The sequence below is a fragment of the Cyrtonyx montezumae genome, unplaced genomic scaffold (assembly GCF_038088225.1).
Source record: "Cyrtonyx montezumae isolate F1298 unplaced genomic scaffold, pur_monq_1.0 scaffold_2, whole genome shotgun sequence".
NCBI lineage: Eukaryota > Metazoa > Chordata > Aves > Galliformes > Odontophoridae > Cyrtonyx > Cyrtonyx montezumae.
In genome coordinates, this window is record NW_027071936.1 from 14,301,003 (window position 1) to 14,324,304 (window position 23,302).

The 23,302-nt window shown below is 42.1% G+C and overlaps 1 protein-coding gene across 1 annotated transcript in view; it reads right to left on the reverse strand.

Annotated features, from left to right (window-relative positions):
- The window catches only part of FRAS1 (Fraser extracellular matrix complex subunit 1), a 166,212-nt gene that overhangs the window by 114,225 nt on the left and 28,685 nt on the right, over positions 1–23,302 (reverse strand). The window contains exon 3 of the mRNA XM_065736478.1: positions 1–108. Coding sequence (XP_065592550.1) covers positions 1–108 — 108 coding nt within the window. The remainder of the gene's footprint in view (positions 109–23,302) is intronic.

Consider the following 23,302-nt stretch of genomic DNA (forward strand, 5'->3'; position numbering starts at 1 on the left):
CTTCTGAAAGTCACACTGAGGATGTTTGCAGACAGTAGGTTCACAGGTGACAACATTGCTATGGCAGCTGCAGTCTTGGCAGGAATCTGGCTTCCAAACTGTGTTATTCTGCAAACAAACAGAAGTTGAAAATTAGACTCATACAGCACAAGGTGTGCACTATTTTATGAAACAACAAATGGCTCTTATCAATCAAAACAGGCTCTAAGAATAAAGCCTGCAATGGACAACCTTCCCTCCCATACACTTATCAATCACAACTCTGGTACTATTCATTCAGTAAGTTCAAACATACAGTTGAAAGACACAGGCATACATGGCAAATAACCAGCTCCAGCAGCAAGACAGCTGATAGGAAATAACCTCCAGAAACCTCAAGGTGTCTACTGCATATTTGTGACACTTCTCCGTAAAGTTGAGGTGGTCCAAACTGCAGCTACTGTTACGACCACAGCTCGTGCTAAGGCACCTGAGCTAGCTTTAACACTAATCCATCCCTACACAGATTTCTGTGGCAGCATGAAGCATAGCACACGCTGACGGGAAATACGCGGGACCTTACTGAAAGCCTTGATTTCAAGTCAGTTCTCAGCTGCTGACTACAATATTCAAAATATTGAGCCTGCAAGAACGTAGAAGGAAGGGTGCACAAGATGAAATGGTGATTTAAATTGAGCACATTACATTAGGCTGTTAGATGGAAGCAAAGGTCTAAAGAGCATAAGATGCAATTAAACTGATTTAGTCAAAAATGCAAAATGCGTGGTCAGCTACAAAGAGGCTCTACCTAGCCACATCTATCCAGAACAACATGGAAGATGGGAACTCTAACCAAGCAGGTGGTCCAGCAGATTTAGAAATAGTTGTCACCACCACTTGATCAGTGCACCCGACTGGAACACCCACTGCTAATTTGCAAAGGTTTTCACCACCCCTGTTTGACCCTTTCCCATTCCCTCCACATCAAGGTCATGATCCCACGCTGCTACAGGGCTTTCATAAGCCATCTCAGGCCCTTGTCCAGATGCTCTGACACTTCGCAGACATCTCCTCCTCTCGCAACAGTTTCTCCAAGGTCTGAGCAGCCACTTGGGACTGGTTACTTTTGGAAAGATGCTTGGAAAACAAAGCTGTCCTTCTCTTTACTCTTGAACACCGACTTCCAGCCATCTCGATGCTAAACAGAAGCAGCATCCTAGAGAAGCAACCAAGGCTCCTGCCTTCCTACGAATACGTGCATGGTGAATATGAAAAACTGCCTTAAGAGCAGGGAAGCTTAAGGCACTATGTTGGAGCGAACAGACTCCTTGATTGCACTAGGATGCTTTCGTAGAGATGACAGCCCATGAACCAGAAGGCTTGCACCATGGCATCCCTCAGAGCATGGTGCACAGTTTTTGTAGGCAGGGTATCAGGCAATCCACCTCACTTTCAACCAGCATAATCACTGCACTACCAGCAACGGATATCTTAGGAGGGGGATGCAGCTGGGATGTACTGGCTGCTGGGTCAGATTTGTCTGGCAAGGAGATACAGCACTAAAAAAATATGTGCCTGAGCACAAAAGATGATATCCCACTAACAGTGTATTGCAATAGGCAGTGAGTGGCTGGCACTAAGAGCACTCAAAGGTTTTCTCAAAATGCCAAGGCAATGCAAATGGAAATGAGTCCCTCAAAATTGCAACGAGGAGAAAAGAGAGTAATGAGGAAAGGGACCCAGCTTTCATTTATCACGAGTAAAGGTTGAAGTTTAAAGGTTAAATTTGCCTATTCTTACTTAGAGAGTCTCAGTGATGAAGTAAGACAACTCACAAAAGCAACAGTTTGCTATTAGGATACCTACAGGGTAAACCACAGGGTCAGCACTGTCTTTATTTCAGAAATCTTTCCTCTTGCCTGCACTGAGCTCCTCTGCAGTCGTTAGTTCTCCCATGTCAAGTTCCCTTTCCCAGCAGTTTAAAAAAAGCTACCAGTAGTACTGAGATATTATGAAAGATATATTAATTGCTATATCCATATTTAATTATCTGCTTTTAAAAGGCTAAAGAAAATGGAAAGAGGAATAACAGTTTCTTATTATAACAATTCTTTTACATTAGTCGGCCACTGTCCACGCACTAGGCTACATTTATGCCATAAAAGAGATTTTCCTGCACAGTACAGACAGCTGCTATCCAAGCCATAAAGCCTCACTTCAAACTGATCTGAAAGATGGCCAGACTCTACATGGTGTAGTGATTTACTTTAATGAGTTACTTGACTCATAGTGCAATATACTACTGAGGTAAAATGAGAAAGGAAAACACGATCACCAGTTTACCAGCAAGAACACGTTCAGGGCTAGTGAATGAAACTATTCAGTGTGCTGATACAATGCTGAAACGTGCCTTAAAAGACCATCAGAATGTTTAATGAGAGCAAGATCTTGAAAAATCCAACCCTTGTTTAGGCACTCACAGAGAAGCTGCCATGCTCTGTGCCGCTCTGACACCTCAATGCAAGGATGCAACCAACCAATGGCCACACCATACACAGCCAATGCACAAGCATTGTACAAAGTGCCACTGTAGCAGGACTGACAGAGAGCACTGATGGAGGCACCTGCTGATGTGCCCCATCCCACACACCCTTGAGTAGAAAAGCCTCATTTTCAAACTGGTCTCTTTGTCAAAACAAAATGGTTTAATCTTTGACATACACATCAAACTGTGCTTCTCCATTTGTGGCAGTGTTTATGCACAGGCAACGAACAAGCACTCCACCAGGGTCAGAAAAGTAGGGGAGTTTGTTAATGATGCTGGCAACATCTCATCAAGGCATGAGATGGCAGTAACGGATCTGTGGGGCAAGGTATCAACAAGACAGAGAGGACATCGTTTCCATTCTGGTAGTGCAGCTGGAACTCCTTACACACACATAGAGCAGAAACCTAGAAACCATTCTGCCAACAGATTTAATGCACAACTACAGACTAGATTTGGGTTAAGTTACAGATGTGCAAAGCTTCAGTTAGCACTCATGCTACTGTTAACCCATTCTCCTCTCTTCAGCATACTCAGATCCACCCTAAGACTTGAACGCTACCGTAACATCCAGAACTCCTAACATCTTTCCACTGGCAAAAAGTGACAGCTAATCATCAAAACCATGTGATGTATCTATTGATCTGTTCACACACTCGTTTATTTCCAGCTGGAGGGGAATTCCAAAACAGTGGGTGGCAGATGAGAAAAATCTGTGCACAAGTGATGTCAGCATTGAGAAGCTGCCTGCATTTTAAACTTGGCCACTCACTGTAGGGTGCAGACAGTCTCAGAAGCCACTGGAGGACAAGCACTGGGCACACGAGAGGGAAGGGAAGAGATGGTTGAAGGGAAGAGCTGGTTGAATGCATCCCTTGGGCACACACAAAGTGCTGCTTCCAAGGGGCAGGTGAGGCTCTGAGATCGGACTCCTGACCACAATTAATTTTACTGATTTCTCTACAGGGAGGTGGAGGGTTACTCTCTGTAACGCTGCTGAATGTCTGAGTGTCATAGTCATGGTGAACTGAGCAAAACGCAACGCTCTGGTTACAAGCCATTTGATGTGCAAGCCATTTAAATTTCTCTGAGATCAGACAGAAGGGCAGGACACATCCTTCACACACGATGAAAATACACAAAAGAAGCAGGAATTCAATGCTACAATAACTTTTTGGTGGGATTGCTGGGTACTACATCAAAATCATACTTAAAACTAATTCTGCCTGGGTGTATTGCTGAACATATGGCTAACAGTCACTAATATCAAAAAGCATAAAAAGATTGATCGATGCGTATGCAGAACTCTTATGACCTGAAGAATGCAGACTGTAATCACTGCTGGTATTCTCATCACTCTTGTTTCTTCTTTTTCATTTCAGACCTGACTCTCTGGCTAAGGAAATCAAATAGAAGCCAGCAGCCCGTGCATGTTCTGCCTCCAGCTAACTCCAAGAGCTCAGTGAGCTCATGCTAGGGTAATATGCTCAAAGCAAAGCAGAGGCAAAGAAAGGCTTCCAAGTCACTCTGCTGATAGCAATCAAAGTACCAAGCAACCAACTAACAAAGAAGGATCCCACCAACCTGGACTCCATGCTGCAAGGCTTCATTAGTATCCATCTAGCACTTGAAAGATCCCAGATACTACTATTTATTACAAAAAAAAAAAAAATTCTGTAGACACTTAAAAGAAATGCTGTAAATCCACACTACATCTTCTCTAAGGCACTGAACCTCAGTGGATAAATTATCTGCAACAATTAAGCGCCAAATTTCTATCCTGTTAAGAGTATACTTTTATCACCAACACTTGAAGAGACTTTTTCCTTACAACTGCTAATATAATTAACAGTAATAAATAAATAATGAAATACTGTGCACAGAGCACTTTGAAGATGGAAAGCACTCCTTACGCACCAAGTAGGGCCATTATAACTAATTAATGGTTTGGAGTTCCCTACATCAGAAGAATAAATGATACCTAATTCGACTGAACCTAAAATGCCATGCTGTAAAAAGTGATGCACGTGTTCTACTTGTTTGGATTGCAGAACAGGACCCAGACAAACAAGATATGCTCCCAGGCATTCAGAGCTTGACGACACCTAGACACAATGCAAAGCAAAATAAAACCTAAGACACTGGAGCACAGCAAAAGCATGTTGGGGGTTTGGAGAACACTGACAAAAAAGTGGGACAGAAAACACAATAGCTGCACATTCAGAAACGACTGAGATGGAGACAATAAAGCAACTGGCTGTCATGGTAAGAGCATCATCTGAAGGGCTCAAGAGCAGAGAGAGTGGAAGCAGAAGCCCAGGGCAGCTAGAAGTTCTTCTGGGTTGCTGTTGCCACACTCTTGCATTAAGCACAGCACAGAGAGACCTAAATCTCTTCTGACGTGCTTTTTTTGATCAGTCTTCCTAACTTCATAAAGCTGCACCTGTTCCTCCTCTATTTCTGTTTAAAAAAAATATCAAAAATAATGGGAACCTGCTATTAATATCTAAAAAGCCTCAGTAACCTGATCAGAATAAACTTGGCGTGGGCTCTCGCAGCGCTAGATGACAATCCATGCTCTATTCTGGTGCAGTGACTGTGGAAATAAGGCGCGTGCAACAGCTGCTTTGTCTCCCTCCCACTTCCCACGGTTTCATGGAAATGCTTGGCCAAGCCATCAAATGCCACAGGATGCTGGATTCCCTGTGCAGCACAGCAGGGTCAGCTGCTTGGGGGCATTGCTGCAATTACAAAGCAGCAAGAAGGCAGCAGTTTGCAGCTAAAGCCTTAATTGTGGCCAAGAACCAAGGTTGGAATTTTTAGTATGCTGCAAACAGTACCATTGACATTGTTCATTGCGTGTTCTTCTAGTTGCCTCTCCCACTTGTATGAGACAGCAGTAAAATGTGATTATCTCACAACAGGGCTGCTCTGTCCCTGGGCACACATAAGAGCGACTCCTGCATCTGGGGGAGTGAAGGACCTCACCGCAGCCCATTATGTTCTAAAGGGCCGTGGCTCAGCCAGCAGCAGTGCTCCAGTAAGGCCAGGCCACGCAGACCTCCTGTGTGGTTCTCCAGCACAACCGAGTGAGGAAGGCAGGTATCAGGTGTCAGGTGTCCCAGAGCAGCAATATGACGCTGCTTTGTTGAAACCTTGGGCAGAGCCCAGAGCAATTACACTTTGGTAACAATTACCAGCATCACCCACCAGCTGCCAAGTGAGGAGACTTGGCAACTCAATAATAGCGCTTTCATTCATCATTTCCACTCCAACTAGCTGACAGTATCAGGCAATTGGCAGAATAACCTCAGGCGTAAGGGAAGCTGAGCACTACGAGTTGTGCAGGATGGATCCGCGAGCAAAACAATGAAGAGATGGAAGGAATTCACAGATGGAAAGGATTTCTGGTCCCCATTCACACATATTTTCTCCTGTAACAGGCCGCTGCCAGCAATGCCAAGAGCACTTTCCAATTTGGCACACACACGCATGTAATAACCCCTTAGATATGGTTTCTTAGGTTTACTGCAGCACACTCATGGGCAGAACACCATGGGAACGACTCAGGGTCGGAAAGCAAAGGGAAATGCAGTTGGGCTTAACTGAAACAGGTGCAGGCCCACACTCCTGGGAGATAACAGAGCAGTAAGGGCAGAGCACACAGCGGCATCGGCACTACACCACCGTGAGCATGTCGCTTTGATGGGAATTCATGACTAATTTTTCCCTTCGTCCAATTAGTAAGTTAAAAAGTCATGCATTAAAACAAGGTGCTATTCCCAAATATAGTTTGTTAGATGCTTTCTATAACTTCCAGATCAGTGTTATGCCTTTTATTAGTTGACCAGGCCTTTCAAAAAGCAAGACTCTGCAAATAAAACCTCCCCACAGCCCTAAGGCACTGCAGAGCAGGGAGGACTGTGGAGATGATTTAATCAGTCACTGGGGTGCTGCAGCAAAGCACTATCTGCCTTTCACACTGACACAACAGCAGTCACCTACTGCTCAAAGTGAACAAACTCCCTGTGACCAAACACAGGTAGAGGAACTGAAACGAATTTTGTAAACCATCAGTGCTAATCATGATTTAAATCAGCACACAGAAACCTTTACTTAGACCAACAAGTCAACTACTTTTATGCTGCACTGTTCCTATATAAAGGTTCATGTGTTTCGGTTGCTAACCACTACAGTATATTCATCTGTGCTTAGATGCACCCTTTATACTAAATGCTACCTGTTATTACCCTGGTTGGAAAAAAATCTCCTACTTTACTGATAACCCCTTATGTGGCCTTAGTTTGTCACATGTTTATTCCAATTTGCTCCCATTCCTCATCTATTGGCATCAACTCCTATCAGTATTTCTGAGTAACATTTCTGAGTAACATTTCTGAGTGCTCTGAGTTAAATTATTTCCTCTGTAATGAATATGTAAAAAAAAATAATAATTGTAGGAGAATATTTTGCATTAAATTACAGTGGACTCAAAGTATCTTAGATGCACCTCAGAAAATTTTTGCATGATGATCTCTGCCCAAATTTTAATGCTGAAAACAGGGTTTTCTCCCTGTGCTTTTAACCTTTACTTTTTAGATTTAAAGGAAAAAAGGATAAACTGCTTAAATAAACTGAAACTAATTACTGCCTTGGCCTAAGAAGAGAAGGCTCCTATTGCCAGAAATTGATTTACCACTGCTTTCCTACGTTGAATGAAAATAATCCACAAGTTCTAGAGACTGACTTATAAGAAACAACAACAAAATCAACTGTAAATCCATGCTGCTTGCTTTAGTTTGCAATAATGTAAATGATTTAAAAATAATCCTAAGAAATAGTCAGAATTTCAAATGTGTCTTTTCAAACCAAGTTTATGTGAACATATCTGTTCCAATTCTGCATGTTGCTATTTATTTTTTATTTTATAAAAAATTATTTTTTCACATTTAGCTATGTGGATATCTGACATGAAGCTAAAGATGTCACACACCATGTTAAGCAAGTGTTCAACACTAGCACCAATAAACAATGGGTATTTATTTGGAAAACCAAATATCATTTTCTCACACACCTTCTGCACAAAGGTCCTGAATCCAAGCAACATACAAGGACTTCACTTTTATGGACACCATGTTTTTATTTCATCTCTTCTCTGGGAGCAATCATTTTAATCTGTGTCTATGGTTGCCTCATAAAACCAGGACCTGGTATAACCCCACTATGAAATCAGTACTGGAAGAATCAGAGGAGAAAAGTTTTGAGTGTCTCTCTTCTCATGGTGCAAATTGGGCTCATAAGCATTTTTTATTTTATGTTTATTCTTTTTTTTTTTTGTAAAGCTGTGTTGTACATAGGAACACACATTTCCTAATGAAGCAGCAAAAGCCACATGCCAAGAGAGAAGCACCTGAAAAGACGCAGTTGCCCTCCATGTAAACCCACAACTAAAAGCTCACTGACAGCGCAGCAGCCCTGATACATGGCACTGTGTTCAGTTCTCCTGGCAGGGAGCACAACTACCCAGACCTGCCAGGAGCAAAACACTACACACAGTAAAAGACATGCAATAAAAGCGTTACCCCAAAGAGAGGACTCTGATGTCCTTTTGGACGTCTACCTGTGCAACATGGTCCAGGAAGACTACTTTGGCAGGGGGGTTGGACTACATGATCTCTAGAGGTCCCTCCCAACCCGTACAATTCTGTGATGCCTTAACCAAGTTCCCTCTCCCTCTTGAATAAAAATGTCATTTGCATTCAAAATAGATTAAACACCACCAATTTTAATAACACGACCCAAATCAAAAGCTTGGTTTTAAAGTCCTGCGATGTTAAGGTTCACTTGAGGTGCAAAGCTGCCTCCATTTTAGAAGCTTTTATCCAGACGTAAAGCAAGCGGGATTTCTTCTTCATTTTCTTTGAACTGAAATCATGAATTGTTTCTTATTTTCAAGCCTTCAGTAATGGGGCACCTCTTATCAAACATTCCAAAAAAAAATAATGCTATCTATTAACTTAGAGTTGTTTTATGGTTCTGCACTCGTACAAACCCCCCACGCAAAGCCCCCAAGCACTGCCAGAGCAAAGCGGCCCAAGGTTCTGACTGAACCACAGACAACACACCCTGCTCTGTATAGAATTACAGGGGTTAAGAAGGGAAGGGCAGGAATGCTTAGAGCAAGTCATTTTTGCACAGATCCATTACTCCTCAACTTGACTTCTTGTAAAAACATTTTCTTGAGCACTAGCAACCAGGCAGGATAGCCTAGAACAGCTTGCAGTTGCCCTGCACGCTTTCTTCACACGCTGGGCACCTCTATAAAAGGACACAGTGAACTACAGGAAATAAACCCAGTTCTCAGAAGCAAAGACTTGGTAATCTTAATACCACTGCACTCACTGAGAGCAAAGATCCATCTTGCCTCTGACAACACCCAAAGTCAGATGAGAATATAAAAAGGGACAGTGATGTTTCTTCCAGAAATACTCTCTGTGCAATTTACAGTTCAGAGATTTCCTAAGCCAGAAGTCATGTTTCTGCATTTAATAACTCCCAGGGCCATCTCATCTGTGAATGTGTCCACCCCTTGAACTCACAAAGGCTTTAAGCATCAACAGTTTACAGCACGGTTTTAGCAGTTAACCACACGTGGGGTGAGAAAAGCATCTCCCGTGTGGAGAAGCAAAGCCAGGACTGTGCTGTTCTGAAAGGGGCAAAAACAGCCCAGGCAAGAAAATACTAGGTTAACACACCTTGCATTTCCCAGCGTGGCCACTGAGAATAGCTTAGGTAAGGGAGGGTGCAAAATAAGGGAATAAAAAAGAAAACCTACAAGACTTGCCGGTCTCTGCTTCCATTTCTGCAGGTGGCTACCAAGATCTGAAGCAAGATTTTTCTCTCCCCTGTGCTTGCACTGCACTTTCTACACTGCGTTCATCCAGACTGAAGCTTTCCTGGCACTGAGGCTGGTCTTTTTTAGCCCTTCTTCAGCACTGCCATCGTGTGCCCCAATCTCAAGGCAAAGAAAAAAGCTGTGGTTTCTAATCTAAGCCAGGAAACGGCAGCGCTGCTGACCTATGCCTGCCCCCACTGATGCCATCGGGCTGCAAACAAAACCCTTGTGCATACATCTTGACTGCAGAGAACTTGGAAAGGGTGCACAGAGAGACAGTCCTTAAACAAGAAAGGCTTCTTCCATTTACCTCCTTTTGCTGCAGATTTTTTCCACGCCCAATTACGTGTTAAGTTTCATGGATCACACACACCAGCAAATCTCCTTAGCATCCATAAATAAATATTTACTTTCTTTTCCCCCTCTTACTCAACATTTCTGACATATTTCAAACATCCTCTCCCAAATGACTTCTGAATAAATATCAAATCCATTAAGTTTGATTGAACAGTTTTTGCTAAGAAAGGAGGTAAGAGACAGATTTAACCTTAACTTCATCATAGCTTTAATAATAGCATTTATTATATTATGGCCACGATCTCTGGAGCAGCAGGAGTCAGAAACTCTGGTGTGCAACAGTGTGCAAGTGCATCTCAATGCCAAGTGCAGCTTGACCTGCCCAAAAGCAGCAGGGAGGCTTTATTCTGTTCTCTGAAATGTTGCTACTCGTTTAAGAACTGAGTCTGAGAAAGCTGCCAGCACTTCAGCAGCCATCAAACGCTAATGGCTGCAGAACCACAGGCAATCACTATCACTATATTGTGCACAGAACCAGAGCTCGAAGTAAAAAAAAAAAATAAAAAAAATCACCTATTTTAAATTGGTCATTAAACCAATTTGATCTAGTGCATATATTACCAAAGATTCCCTACAGAGCACAGCCTTACTCTGCTTTTTAGGAAACACTGCTGGCCTTCTGAGCACCTGTAATGTTTTCTAAGGGAGGACTTGGTAGTCCCAACACAGACAGGTCAAATGATAAAGGAATACTGCCAGTAGGATAAATAATTTCAAATTCATCCTGCCATGCTGCTGAAAGGCAGGCATCGTGGGGCCAAATGCTTCAATGTTAACCGTATCTAAGCAAAGCAAAATGAACAAGACAGGCTAAGCCTTTTATCCCACTCCTAACAAAAGAAAAAATATCAGGGTATGAAAATCATTGCAGCTCAGCCAGCTGATTCAGCAGAGAAAGAAAAGCTCCTTCGGTAAAAGTCATTTGCAATAACCCCTCTGAAGTACTACACTATGTGAAACATGACTCTATTTTTACTTCTCGAAGGCAACAATATACTCCAGGGCAATTTTGCAAGCCACTTAAGTAAATATCTGTATATCTCCAACTCCAAGCTGGATATTTAGGAAGCATCCTTTGAAAGTGCAAAGCAAGGAAAAATGTGCTTGAATCCTACTATTGTTACCATGGATCCAGGCACAGTAATCTCTCATACAGCTCCCAGAAAAAACAAGCCTTTATGCTCTTATCTTTAATCTGAGCTCCCCATGCAACAGATTAATAAACCGGTTCTCTTTCCATCAAAAGTGGTAGGGGACCCCTGCAGAAGTCCTACAGAGTCATTAATCTCCACAAACAAAGGCTTCGTTACTGCGCAAAAATGATTAGGGAAGCCCAGTAGTACGGGAGACTGCTTAGGCAGTCCTCATGTCTTCTGGTATTGTTTCAAGAGCCTCTGGTTCGCTCGCAGCTGTCAGGATTTAACAAGGTGGTCATTTTATTACTAAACTAACTGAAATTAATGGCAGCAGAAGATATGTAACAGCACAGTATTTTACTTAAGTACACAGGCTCCATGTCAGCTAATGTTACAAGTAGTTAAATTAATTGACTTTGGCAGAGGAGTTACAGGCCTGAAAATAAAATTAGGCTTAAAACATCCTAGAAAAGATAATGATGACTTAAGCATTTGTGTACTTCTTATAAAGAGGCACCTGTGACCTTTTCTGATGGCCAATATATATTATAATCCACTGTTTTTAAACGCTCCATGGCATCCATCTTTTGTCTGTTTTATCCCGAACTTCCTGTAGAGCCATGTTTAGCATTCCATCACCTCACTGCCCTGTGCTCACCAGGTAACACGAGCAGGCGTTCCTGCCTGTCTGCGCCTCAGGAGAGGGACTACCTACCCTGAGAACTTACCCAACTCAAAACCTCTGGCTGGATTCATAACGACAAATGACAACTCAACCTGCTAAATATGACTACCCAGATTAAAACTCCACCCCCTAAAGGCCAACACGCTAGTTAACAGCAACAGAGAAAAGTCTCCCACTTTCCTGTGTCTAGCAAGAAAAAAGCAATTTCAATTGAGCAGTCAGTTCAGCATCCGTATCTGTGCAAAGCACAGCATCATGAGAAGGTTGCAGAGGCAGATACAGCACGTGCCTGAAATAAGAAGAGAGTGGGGGGAGGCTCAAGCACATGGAGAAATACAGTGTTCCCAATTGATCAGCATAAGATCCTACAGTGAAACTACTACTTCTGTGAAGTGGAAAAGAAACACATTCCGGAAGGAAACACAGTGACTCATGGAGGTACATCTTATGACAGGTTGCTGGCAACTCTCCCCATGTGCACCTGAACAACGGCAACTTCTCCAGCAGTTCCTTTTTTTCTTACTACTGTTTGATAATATCTGTCCAGTTGCTATCCACATTATCAGCACATTCAACTGTCTGGAGAGCGTGAAAAGAAAACGTAACACAGAAGGATTTCACCTTGAGATACGCCCAGAACTGACTGACTGGAGGGAAAAAACGGTATTACAATTTGAGATTATAACACACAGTACAATTACCACTGAAGACACAAAGAAAGACTTCCCTGACCTCATTCTTCCATCCCTGCACATCACTACGAAAGCGGTCTACTCTTCTAGCACAAATGCTATAACCAAGAAAACCTACACACGCCTGTAATTGCAGGCCAAATAGTTTCCAAAACTCTTCTTTGGCACTGGGGCAGTGAATGACTGTCAGGACAGAAGAAGAGTGAGAGGACCTCTCACAGTGTGGGATGAAGGAGAGAAGAAACTGCTGAGATAAGAAATACGGTCCCCTACTTTTCACCAGCTCACAATCATGAATATATAACTCAAGCAAAACAAAAGCTGAAGAGTACAGTCAATTATCCCTTGCTCTACTAAAGAAGAAATTCCACCAGTATAAGGAAACCCTGTTGTTTTGTTGTCATTTCTTCCACAAACATCTCAGTTATTACGTTTTCCTAGTGAACTACTAATGGCAAGCCCGGTATTGTTCTTCATTACTGTTAAGAACACACCCACATACAAAGCCAAGTAACATTTTTCTTTGTAACAAACCCATAAGCTTTACAATGCCAAAAGCTCCTTCTATCAAGGTTTTCCCTGAAATAAAGGGAGCCTGATTCTCAATACAAGAAGCACCGCCAAGACCCTGCCAGACATGATCTACAACCACAACTTCACACTCCTTCACCAGGGAGTTAGCACCAGCAAAAACAACAAAGATTCAAGAGGAGGAGCACAAACAAAAAGCGCTTGAGATTGTCTATAGGGAAGCAACTTCGATAGCAGGAAGAAAAAACTTCAGGGCTGGAGACAGCAGTCAACTTAAACACAAGTCATCTGGGAGGTTGAGACATGAAACACTCACGTAAGGCGTTTAACTCCAGCTTGTGAGTTAGGTTAGAAAACAGCAGAAAAAAAAAGCCAGGCCACAGTTGGTCTCTGCAATAGAAGCATCGTTGTGGTAATGAGCACAACTGGCTGTCAGCCAGAAATAAATCATATTATAAGTTGGTAAGTGGCAGGATTCAGAAAGAAGTAAATCGCAGCTGCCTTTTGGGCTCATGTTGGAACACTTCATTTTGCTTTCATTTTTCAGAAGCACTGCATGAAAGGTCATGGCAAAATAGATATCTATGTTTATTTAAAGTTCAAGTGCTGTAATCCTATCTAAATTATATTTAATATTTTGATGCATAAGAAAGCGTATACCATGATTCTATGACCTGCTCTTCCAGTATAACATCAGACACATCAGGGGTTGCTCTAAAAATAAATGCAATCCATACTTAACACATCTCCCCAATTTGCTCTCTTTGCTACAGTCTTTATTCTATTGAAAAAACAATTCTACAAAACTTGACTGTCCAGAAGAGAAGCAATATAAGGGACAAAGATTAACATGACCTCATAATAATGAGCTCATGCACATTATTATTTTTTTTCCTCTCACTCTCAGGACTTAACATCTCGCTCAGAACAAACCTGAGGTAAAAAAACAGTAATAATTTATATAGGAAATCCATAATGGTGGCAAGAGCTTTCAGGGTAAGAAGGAGCAAATGCATAAGCACTTGTTTAGACTCTTGAAAACAGACCAGGTGGTGCTTAAATCTCTCTGATGCTCACGGTTTAGGGGAAGGACAGTTTTACATCACATCATTTCATTCCTGCACTGAAGCACTGAATCTACAGGAGCTCTATATGAAAGATTTAGCAGAGTCAAAACATTTGCATCCCCCTTAAGTTCAGGCTGAGGAATAAAATGCATCTCCCATTAATCCTCAGGCATGCAGGAATGGGCTGAATATGACTGAAAATAACACCTGAAAATTTGCTTTTGTTAAACTTCAGCTAGAACTATTTGAATTCTGTTCCCTTAATAAGCCTAAATGAATGCTTGCTAATGTGTTTTTTTCCAAGCACATCTCTTGGATGTACAAAGCCCCAGGCTTCCATGTCCAGATGCATTCAGAGACGAGAGATTCAGAGAGAGCTTTCATCACATCTCTCTCAGCGCTGCCATGGATATTTGCCAGTCTGAAGATTGCTCACTGACAGGGTGTGAGCTAATTCTTGTCATGCTGCTTCACGCTTGGGTAGGAATAATTGCTGCCTCATTACAAATTTAATAACACCACCATGATATGGTATAACTCTCGTCTTTGCACATTTTTCCTTTTTTTTCTTTTAATATTCTTAAAGAAGATGTGAAACACATTAACTGTTATAAAGTTCCATGATTTAACTAAATTTTTTTTCCCCTCAAATAAGTTAACAATTTGTCAAGCTTTTGTGCAGGTAGCTTTTACAGAGGTTTGGAAACACCTCCACGATGCTTTTAACTCTAAGTTCTTGCAGGATCCTGAAAGGGTTTCGAGTTTTCCTTCATCTGCATCTACACTGAGACAGCTGCCCTGAAAGATGCTCAGCTTTTCTGAAGAATGAAAAGATCTATGAAGAGCGACACAAGAAAACTTCATTAAGGAACCTTCTAACAGATGGGTTAAGAAGGACACACACAGCACAGAAAGTGAATTTCCCATTCCATTCTTCCCTTACCAGCCTCCTTTGAGAGAGAAGCATAGCATGGAACTGCAACAAATAGAGCCACAGGGGAAGCAGGACATATCTACTATGCAAATCTACCACAGCCAGTCATGGGCTGTGAAAGAGTCACAGAGCAGAACAGCAACCACACTCACCATCGATGTAGGGAAGGACAGGGTCCTGCAGGTAAACACACAGCCAAGCATGATGATCTGCTGAGAAAAGGTTCTGGTTGGAGAATGTTTCCCTGCTGTCTTTTCCAAGTACATGCATAGGCAACACCAGAATCTCAACAAAAACTCAGCTTATTCTCTTGCTGCAAAGATCATCGCTTCAGCATTTTGTTCCCTTTGCCATTGGTCCGATACTCAGAATAAGAAATCTAGAATTATCATCCTCATGTGCTTTTAAAAATCTATTTTCAATTATTTTGCCTCTCTCTTTCAAGCATTGGCCAGTTCCTCTCTGATCCAAGTTTCTGCTAACTCAATTTGTGCAGAGCAGCCAAGCAATAACACTGTGACAAGGTACACATCATCCACTCCCAGGCAAGCTGTTAAGCTACTGTCCCGGGGCCAAACCCATCCTCACCAAACAGGGAAAGTGTTTTGGCTGGCCACGTGCCACACAGTCAGGGAAATGCTAAGTTTTTAGGAAGGCTTAATCCTCCTTCATCTGCAAACGGAACATGGAGAAGGAAATAAAGCCAGAGTCAGTCCAATTGAAGCAGGCAAACAGCACCAGGCGGTCTCAAGGCAAGCACAAGGAACCTACAGCCAGCAGACTTCTGATCTCTTCCACAACCCCAGCACGTGGTCAGGTTCAAAGGCTTCCTACAGCAATGATGTGCATCCACAGCTGAATACGTGGGGGGAGGTAAATGTGCCACCACTCCATTGTAATTTGTGCAGACATTATTTTCTGGAAGTTTGTATGAACTCCCTGAATGGTGCGCCTTGAAAAACACACTGGTTTCATTTGTCACCCTGCCCAGTCTGAATCACAGTGGGAGGAAGGTGAGCTTTCCAGCCACAAAGCTCTTTCTTGAGGGACTGTTTAACGCCCTTAGTTCCTCACCATCATTTAACCCATTTTATACTGTGCCATAAAAGCAGGTGACATTATCAACAGCCTGGACACATCCTAAAGCTATGATAATCCCACAAAAGGTATGAATGTGACCAATCTGACTGCACCGGTAAACTCAGTTATAAGGAAAAAGACCTCCAAAGAAAAACCAGGTTAATCCTTCGCTGTGCAAGACCAGTTTCTAAGAGCACTGCAGTGAGGCACAAAAGAATGTCCCCACAGCAATGAGACCTGACAAGTCCTTGCAGCAGCTTGAATCACTGGACTTACTCCAGTGCATCCACCTCTCCCACTGACCTTAGTGATGGAAGTTGCGACCACTGAGGCCTCCAGGCTACAAATGATTTCAAATGTCTGCCTACAGCTTATTTCTCACACTTATCAAACAATAATAGATATATAACGTACAACCTGACAATAAAAGGGAAAATATATTACAAATTTTTTGTTACACTTTTCTTTCCTCTTCTAGCTTTATTTTTTTCCCCAATAAAGAAATGGAGCTGAACAGGGAGACGCAAGACTACTGAACTACCATTCTTTTTTGACGGGTATTTCCCTGCGGCCATCATGCAACGTGGAAGGGGAGAAACAAAGGCCCACCATGCAAGTAAGTGTTGATTAGAACCTGAAAACAAGTCAACTAGACTGAACACTGTTAAAACAAAACATACTCTGGGCACTGCAAAGACAAAATAAACTACAGTTGAGAATGCGAGGAATCCTGGAAGGAAAGCAACATATAATCAACAATCCCTATTACCGTGAGACACCTGGAAGCATATGTCAGGGACTGTAATTAACACAGGTGAAGAGCAGCAGAGACAATGAAGGGCATGTGCAAATGCAACACTGTTTGAGTCCGTGGTGCTGTGAAAAGAATAGATGACAATTCCAGGGAGGAAGCCACACAATATTAATTATGATAGGGTTAGCTCAAGAGTAATAACTCTGTTTTACTGCAAATATCAGAGACAAGCAAGAAGGCAAGCTATCCTCCCCAGCACTGCTCCTTCACTCCACTGTGCTGCGAGACTTTCAAAGAGGTCCACGCAAACAGCGTGATGGATTTTCCAAACAGTTGCATTCATCATTGGATTCTGACCTTCATAGGCCACCTCCTTTCCTGAAACTTTAGTTAGCTTTACCTTGAAGAAGAAAAAAGAGGAAAGTAAGGTGAGTCGTAGGAGTGAAGATAGCAGCTGTAACCAGCCTGTTCCTCAGTGGCTGGGTAACATCAAGCATTTCAGTGCCCTCCCCTATCCTGCAGTAAACATTGTGCTTTAAATCCACATAACAGGTGTTTGAGTCCTGCTGTTCATCTCACTCGCAGTTTCTGTGAGCTGAAGTGCACGTTTATGAGTTTATTCTGCAAGCTGAGAGCCTGAAAGAAGCTACTATAAACGTAACTGTCACCAATTACTGAGCAGCAGCCTGAATAAGAACATCTCTGCATAGGGTACATATATGCAGTGTTCTTGCTAGTATTTCTGCAGCAGAATTCAAGTGATCACCCCTGTCAAGACAGGAAAAAAAAAAAGCAAAAAACCTAACCCTCCACATAACATCCTGAAATTAGATTTAAATGAAGTTTCTGTGGCTGCGTGCAAGTTTGGAACAAGCTGCCACAACACAGTAAGGCTTGGCAGTAATGGTACAGAAGACTATACCATACCCATCTAGCAGGGTTGACAAAATAGTTACAATTATGAATGTTGTATCTGCAGGAATACAGAACTTGCCCTTAGCAAAAACTTAAATATTGAACAGAGGTTGTGTAGTGACAGATGAGTGCAAAGTGGCTGCATTATCACCTTCCAGGACAAACATGAACACCAGACATAACAAGTGGAAATGGCATCTCTGGGCACAGGCTTCTAAAATACTGCCCCTGCAAACATGCACCAGGCAGCTTCAAACTGGGAACAGACTCATCAAAACACAAAGGGTTACCAAAAGCAAACCTGTAGAACTAAAAATTCTTCAGTTTCCTCTCATCTTCAAAGTAATATCAGTCTTTATGAAGCCAAAAAAGCACAGCGTGTTGCTGAAGGAGGACACGTGTGTGCACCACCTCTTCCTTCAGATGTGGAAAGGTAACTGATGAGAGCCAGGCTGTTCCTGCACTAGCAGACAGCAGAAGGGAAAAGCCAAGTGCTGTGTGCTCCCCTCCCTGTCACATGCCAAACCCCATTGTGCTGAGCCATCAAGACAGCCAAGCAACACTGTGCCTTGAACACAGGATAAAAAAAACCCTGTTTCTAACTCCACTATTAACTTCCAGAGATCTCCTCAGGAAGAACAAAGATACTAAATTCAGAGTTCAGCACAGGGTATACCTGGCACGAAAGCAAGCAGATACAAAGACAACTCTTACCTGTCTGATTAATCTGGGTACCACTCCCACCTCCGCAGGCACAATATACCAAGATGAAAATACTCAAGATCTACATGCACAAGTTCCATCACATCCTCCCCACCCCCTCCCACCCACCAACATGCACTGTGGTGAAAGAGTTTTATAACACAGTGTGTCTCCTCTCTAGAAAAAGGACTAGTTACTCCCATGTAACTTCTATAGCCGTCGCTCACGCATCATCTGAGTTACATTTACGGGTCTGTATCTCCAAGCATAACGAAAAATAGGTCAGGGTGCCAGGAGAGTATAGACGTGAATCCAAAGCATCACCTCAGCAAAAAGACAGAAGAGATGGGGAGAAAGGAGAGCAGACAGCCCCCCAGGCTCCCTGCTGGCTCCCCTGGCCAGAACCAGAGGAAATAAAAGGGAACCAGCACTTCTGATAACTTCCTCCAGCTGCACCACCTGCTAGGAATAGTCAGCACACGGGTCCCAACACACGCTATGGGATAAGAAAAGATCACAAAGAACGTCCAACAGTGAGAGCCTGAGAAGAATGTTAATCCAACCAGTGAGCCCTACAATGCATGCTCAGGGGAGCAAACTGTAATTCAGAAGCCTGACAAGCTGATGTTTTAGAAAAAGGAAAAACATCTTCACTTAACCTTTCTTTTGTGACTTTTTTTTATTTCTTATGGACACAAAGCATGAAATTCTCAATACTCAAACCATTTTACCTGATCTACCTTTTCCCACTTGTGGCTGTACTTGCTTTTGTTTCATTGGTCAGCTCTGTTCCTTTCTGCACGCATTTCAAAACTTGCCTGGATGGGGAAAGTCCTGTTGTGACAATGAGAAAACCCACGTTTTGCCGCCCACTGCAAACTCAATATTCAAATGTCTTCAAAATTTTCAGATGAGAAAGTCTCCAAATCTTCCAATTTTTACGTTTTTATACTTCCCCACAATACAAGAGCACTCTAAAATAAAGACCACATATTAGTGGTGATTTTAAATATCTCTGACAAAAAGGACAGTTAAGTATTCCAGCAAAATGTTTCATCTCTGGAAAGTATTTGTTTCCAAAACCTAGAAGGAAAGTCATTTTGGACAGTACTGTATGCAACTTTATGAACACCTAGCACAGCATTAAACACTTCAGCTCCTTGTCTGCAATCATTCTGCAAATTCATTCAAAGAGCAGAACTAGAAATGCAAGTGGCTGAAGCTGCCACTGTCACCACACTGACTGCCACAGCTGGCAGCCAGCAACTCTGATGGGAGCATAAGACACACTCAAGCCTGGAAGCTTTGCTGACACTAAACACAAGTAGTCACCTCTCCCAGTGAAAAAAAATCAAGATTAGAGAAAGACCTAAAGTTCAAACACACTTTGAGAGAATAAAAATATTGCCTTTTCTCTCAAAAATACCTCCTGTGGAAGTTGTGCCCTACTTTTCAGCTGGTCACACGTCCCATCCCAAGAGCTGAGCTTTTCATTCTATCAATGTCAATGTAATGTAAAACAACTTTAATATTTCAGGCGGATGGGCCTGGCAAATCCCTTCCTTCCAGATGTCATTTAAATTTTATGGAGAGGCATAAGGAAAGTGATTTATGCAAGATGGAAGTCCTAGGAGGAGCAGCCTGTCACACACAATTCTCATACTATGTCCATTGTTTCACTGCAACAGCAAATTGCACAAATTCAAAGGAAGGAGACAGCGGGGAACCATACCTCTTAAGAGACAGGCAAAAATGTAAAGCTTTCCACTTTTGTGTCAGCAAGCTGGTAATGAATGACGCTCCATTCTGTTTGGTGGCCTTCATAAAATGAAGCCCATGGTGTTTTGATTCCTAAGTGGTCACAGGTCTAAATAGCGTCTGGAAATTAGGGTCACTTAAAGGACAGTTCCAGTAAAATAGACAAAAAAACAAACTGAGCTTGGATCACACATCACTTCCATCCTCACAGACAGCAGCAGCCAAAACTAAGCTAACATAGATGGTTTGGCTGCAGTGTACTCCCTTCTTAATGCTTTTTTAAAACACAAGTACGCAATTTACAAGCATATGCTTACACATCTTGCTTTCTCACTCCAAAATCTCCCAACTGACTCCAGGAGCCAGGGGTATTTGCTGGCACCTCAAGGTTCAACTGGCTGTTGAGTACACCAAAACACTGAGCACGACTCTGAAACACAGCCGAGTGCAAATACACAGGAGGTTATACACAAGAGTGAGCAAAACTAATCTCCTCATAGGGAGATTTCCACTATTCCAATCTAGAAAACAATTTCAGTAAGACTACTAAGAGGAATAACACAAAGTGCTTCACAAAAAAAAAAAAAAAAACAGCATGGAAAGGCCTGAGTAATGGCAGGCAACTACCTTATTGCCAGCCATTTTTTCATCTCTCAATAAGCAAACCAGAAATAAAGCCTTAATTCCTCATTTTTTAAATACTGTTTTCCAACGAAGTCAGCAGGCAAGCTGCCACCCAGGCAAGCTCTCCATCCTTAACTTCCAGCTAAAGAATTAAGAATAAAAACTGTGTTTAACCAAACACACATCTGACCCTGCATCAAAGCTGTACCTTGCCCTGCTTAGACTTTCCCATGGACAAACAAAAGAAAACAAGTCTCTGGGCTGCAATTGGTTCATCTCATCCTGTCCTTTGGGCAAATTGAACTTCAGTCCTGCTAAGGACAGGGGCACTAGAGATGCCCTTGTGCAAACACTTGGCTTGTCTTAATTACTTCATCTTTGTGCATTCAGCATTTTGCTGATATATCAGCAAGTACAGTTTTGCCTCTGTTTTTTGTTTTTTTTTTTCCTTTCCACTCTTGACCTCTTCCTATCTTGTTAAATTCAGGAAAACTAATCTTAGAAGCTGAGCTAACACACTGTTGCAGGAAAATAAATGAAGTGTCTGCATATGATACCAGCAAGAGACAGAATCCTTATCATTCGTCCAACTATCACAGGGATTTGTATCTTATGGTTAGGCCATTATGATCTAATTCTTTTACATATTATCTAGAGGCCATTTACTTACAGCAACCTGTGGTTAAGGGGCCACATCAGCCACTGTTGTACAAGTTGCAGTGCTCACTACCATACTCATTTGTCAGTCCTCAAACAGGCTCCCATAATTTTATCAGAATAAACGCTCAGCAATTTATGCTGGAAGCAGGCACAGGTAGATTTTATCTGAAGCTGGTGAGACTTCAGACATGCAGCTGAGATCAATAAGGATCTTTGCAACTCTATCTATGACTGACAGAAGAGTACTGGATATTTATACCCAGCCTCTCCCCAGAACAGCTTCCAGTACTAACTGCAAAGTCTCCTAAATAACCTGGCCTTCCTGACAAATCCCATTTTGGCTGTGGGTGAGGAGTTATCCAGAGTGAGGCTCCAGTGGATAGTAAGTCTGATGCTCACAAACAATGCATGCAACATGACGTTGCGTTCCCAGCGCATTTTCTGCTTCTGAAATGGAAGCTCATTTGGGAGTTCGGGCTTGGAGCGTGCGTATGCCGTCTCAATTCTCCACTAGAGAAACCCTAGAAACTCCAGGGAGAAATGCAGCTTCAAGCAGTGCACCACAAGGCCAGATGCAGCTCTAAAAAAGCTTCAGAAATGGTAAAACACATTTAACAAGTGCTTCAAAAAGAAAAAAAAAATAAAAACACATTATGACATAGAAGTCACGTCACAAGAAACAGATGTAATGTCTGCTAACAAAATGATGAGGGAAAAAAAAAGACTATAAATGAATAAGATAGGGTTATTAACTACTACTAATGCTTAAGATAATTTTTCATTGTTGGCTTTACCAAAGAGAAAGCTCTACAGCAGTACCCAAATACAGCAGTACCCAAGTAAACAAAAAGAACATCCAATGAATGAATCCATCTCCTAGAGATGAAATACAGGCCATGAAATACAGAAGCTCTCTAAGATGCTTTCTTGCTTTTTGCTTGAACTACACTGCAAAGGAAGCAAATGTTTCTCAATCTGAAATGTCCCTGACAAATGCTCATCTATAGCCAAGGGTAGTTTTAAAATGCAAAAGACAGCACAATTTGCTTCAATGCAAAAGTAATATTCTGATTTTGCTTAGTCTGGTCTATTCTTCAGACACAAATTGTTTCCTTGATAAAAATGAAAACTTTCAGATTTTGCACTTAACAATACCTATTCTTTCAGCTAGGTCTCCTTTTTAATACTTATGAGATTCTCTTCTGCAGAGAAATGCACTAAATCATGACTGAAAAAGCAAGGCAAAGTACCCCTCAGTGAAAACCGGTGTGCATGGCGGCCCGCCCTTTTTGGTATGTTTGCCTGGATGAGAGAGCTTTACCTGTGACTCCTTTGACATTTCTTCACAAGAGCACATGGCAGTCTGACCCAGATCATGATTTATATCTCAGCTTTCCACTGAAGAGATGCCAATATCTGTAAACTGACCCTACATCCTTCATTTTGTTCTGTCATCAACTAATTGCACGAGACAGCGTACAGTACCTTCACAAAGAACGAGCAACAAGCAGAATTTATCACACACAATAGCTCTGCACAAAAAGGAGTCTCACAAACCATTTGGTGCTGTTCCTGCTACTTAATCGAAGAATCAGATCTCAGTTCACAAGTGGGCTGCTCGTATTTCACAAGACACGACTATTTCCCACTTTGAGGAAAAAAAATACACTGCAACTGTCCGAAAACTAAGGGAGGTCTTTTGGAAGAATTCTCTGTTATACTGAATACCCCTGAGATGAAGCACTTGATCTGAGAACAAAAAGACAGACCAAGTTCTGCAATTCTTGTGAATAATTAATTTAAGTACAAGAAAATGCTCTTCTTGGAAGACACCTTTCCTGAGCAAGCGCAATTTATAAGGGTAGAGCTAACTCCAAGTAACAAGAAGGAAAAGGTGTTAAATAGGTGATGATAGAACTAAAGATTTCTCTAGGAAAGCTCCTTTTCAGTGCATCTGCAGAAAAGTACTCTTTAGGCATGACAGAAAC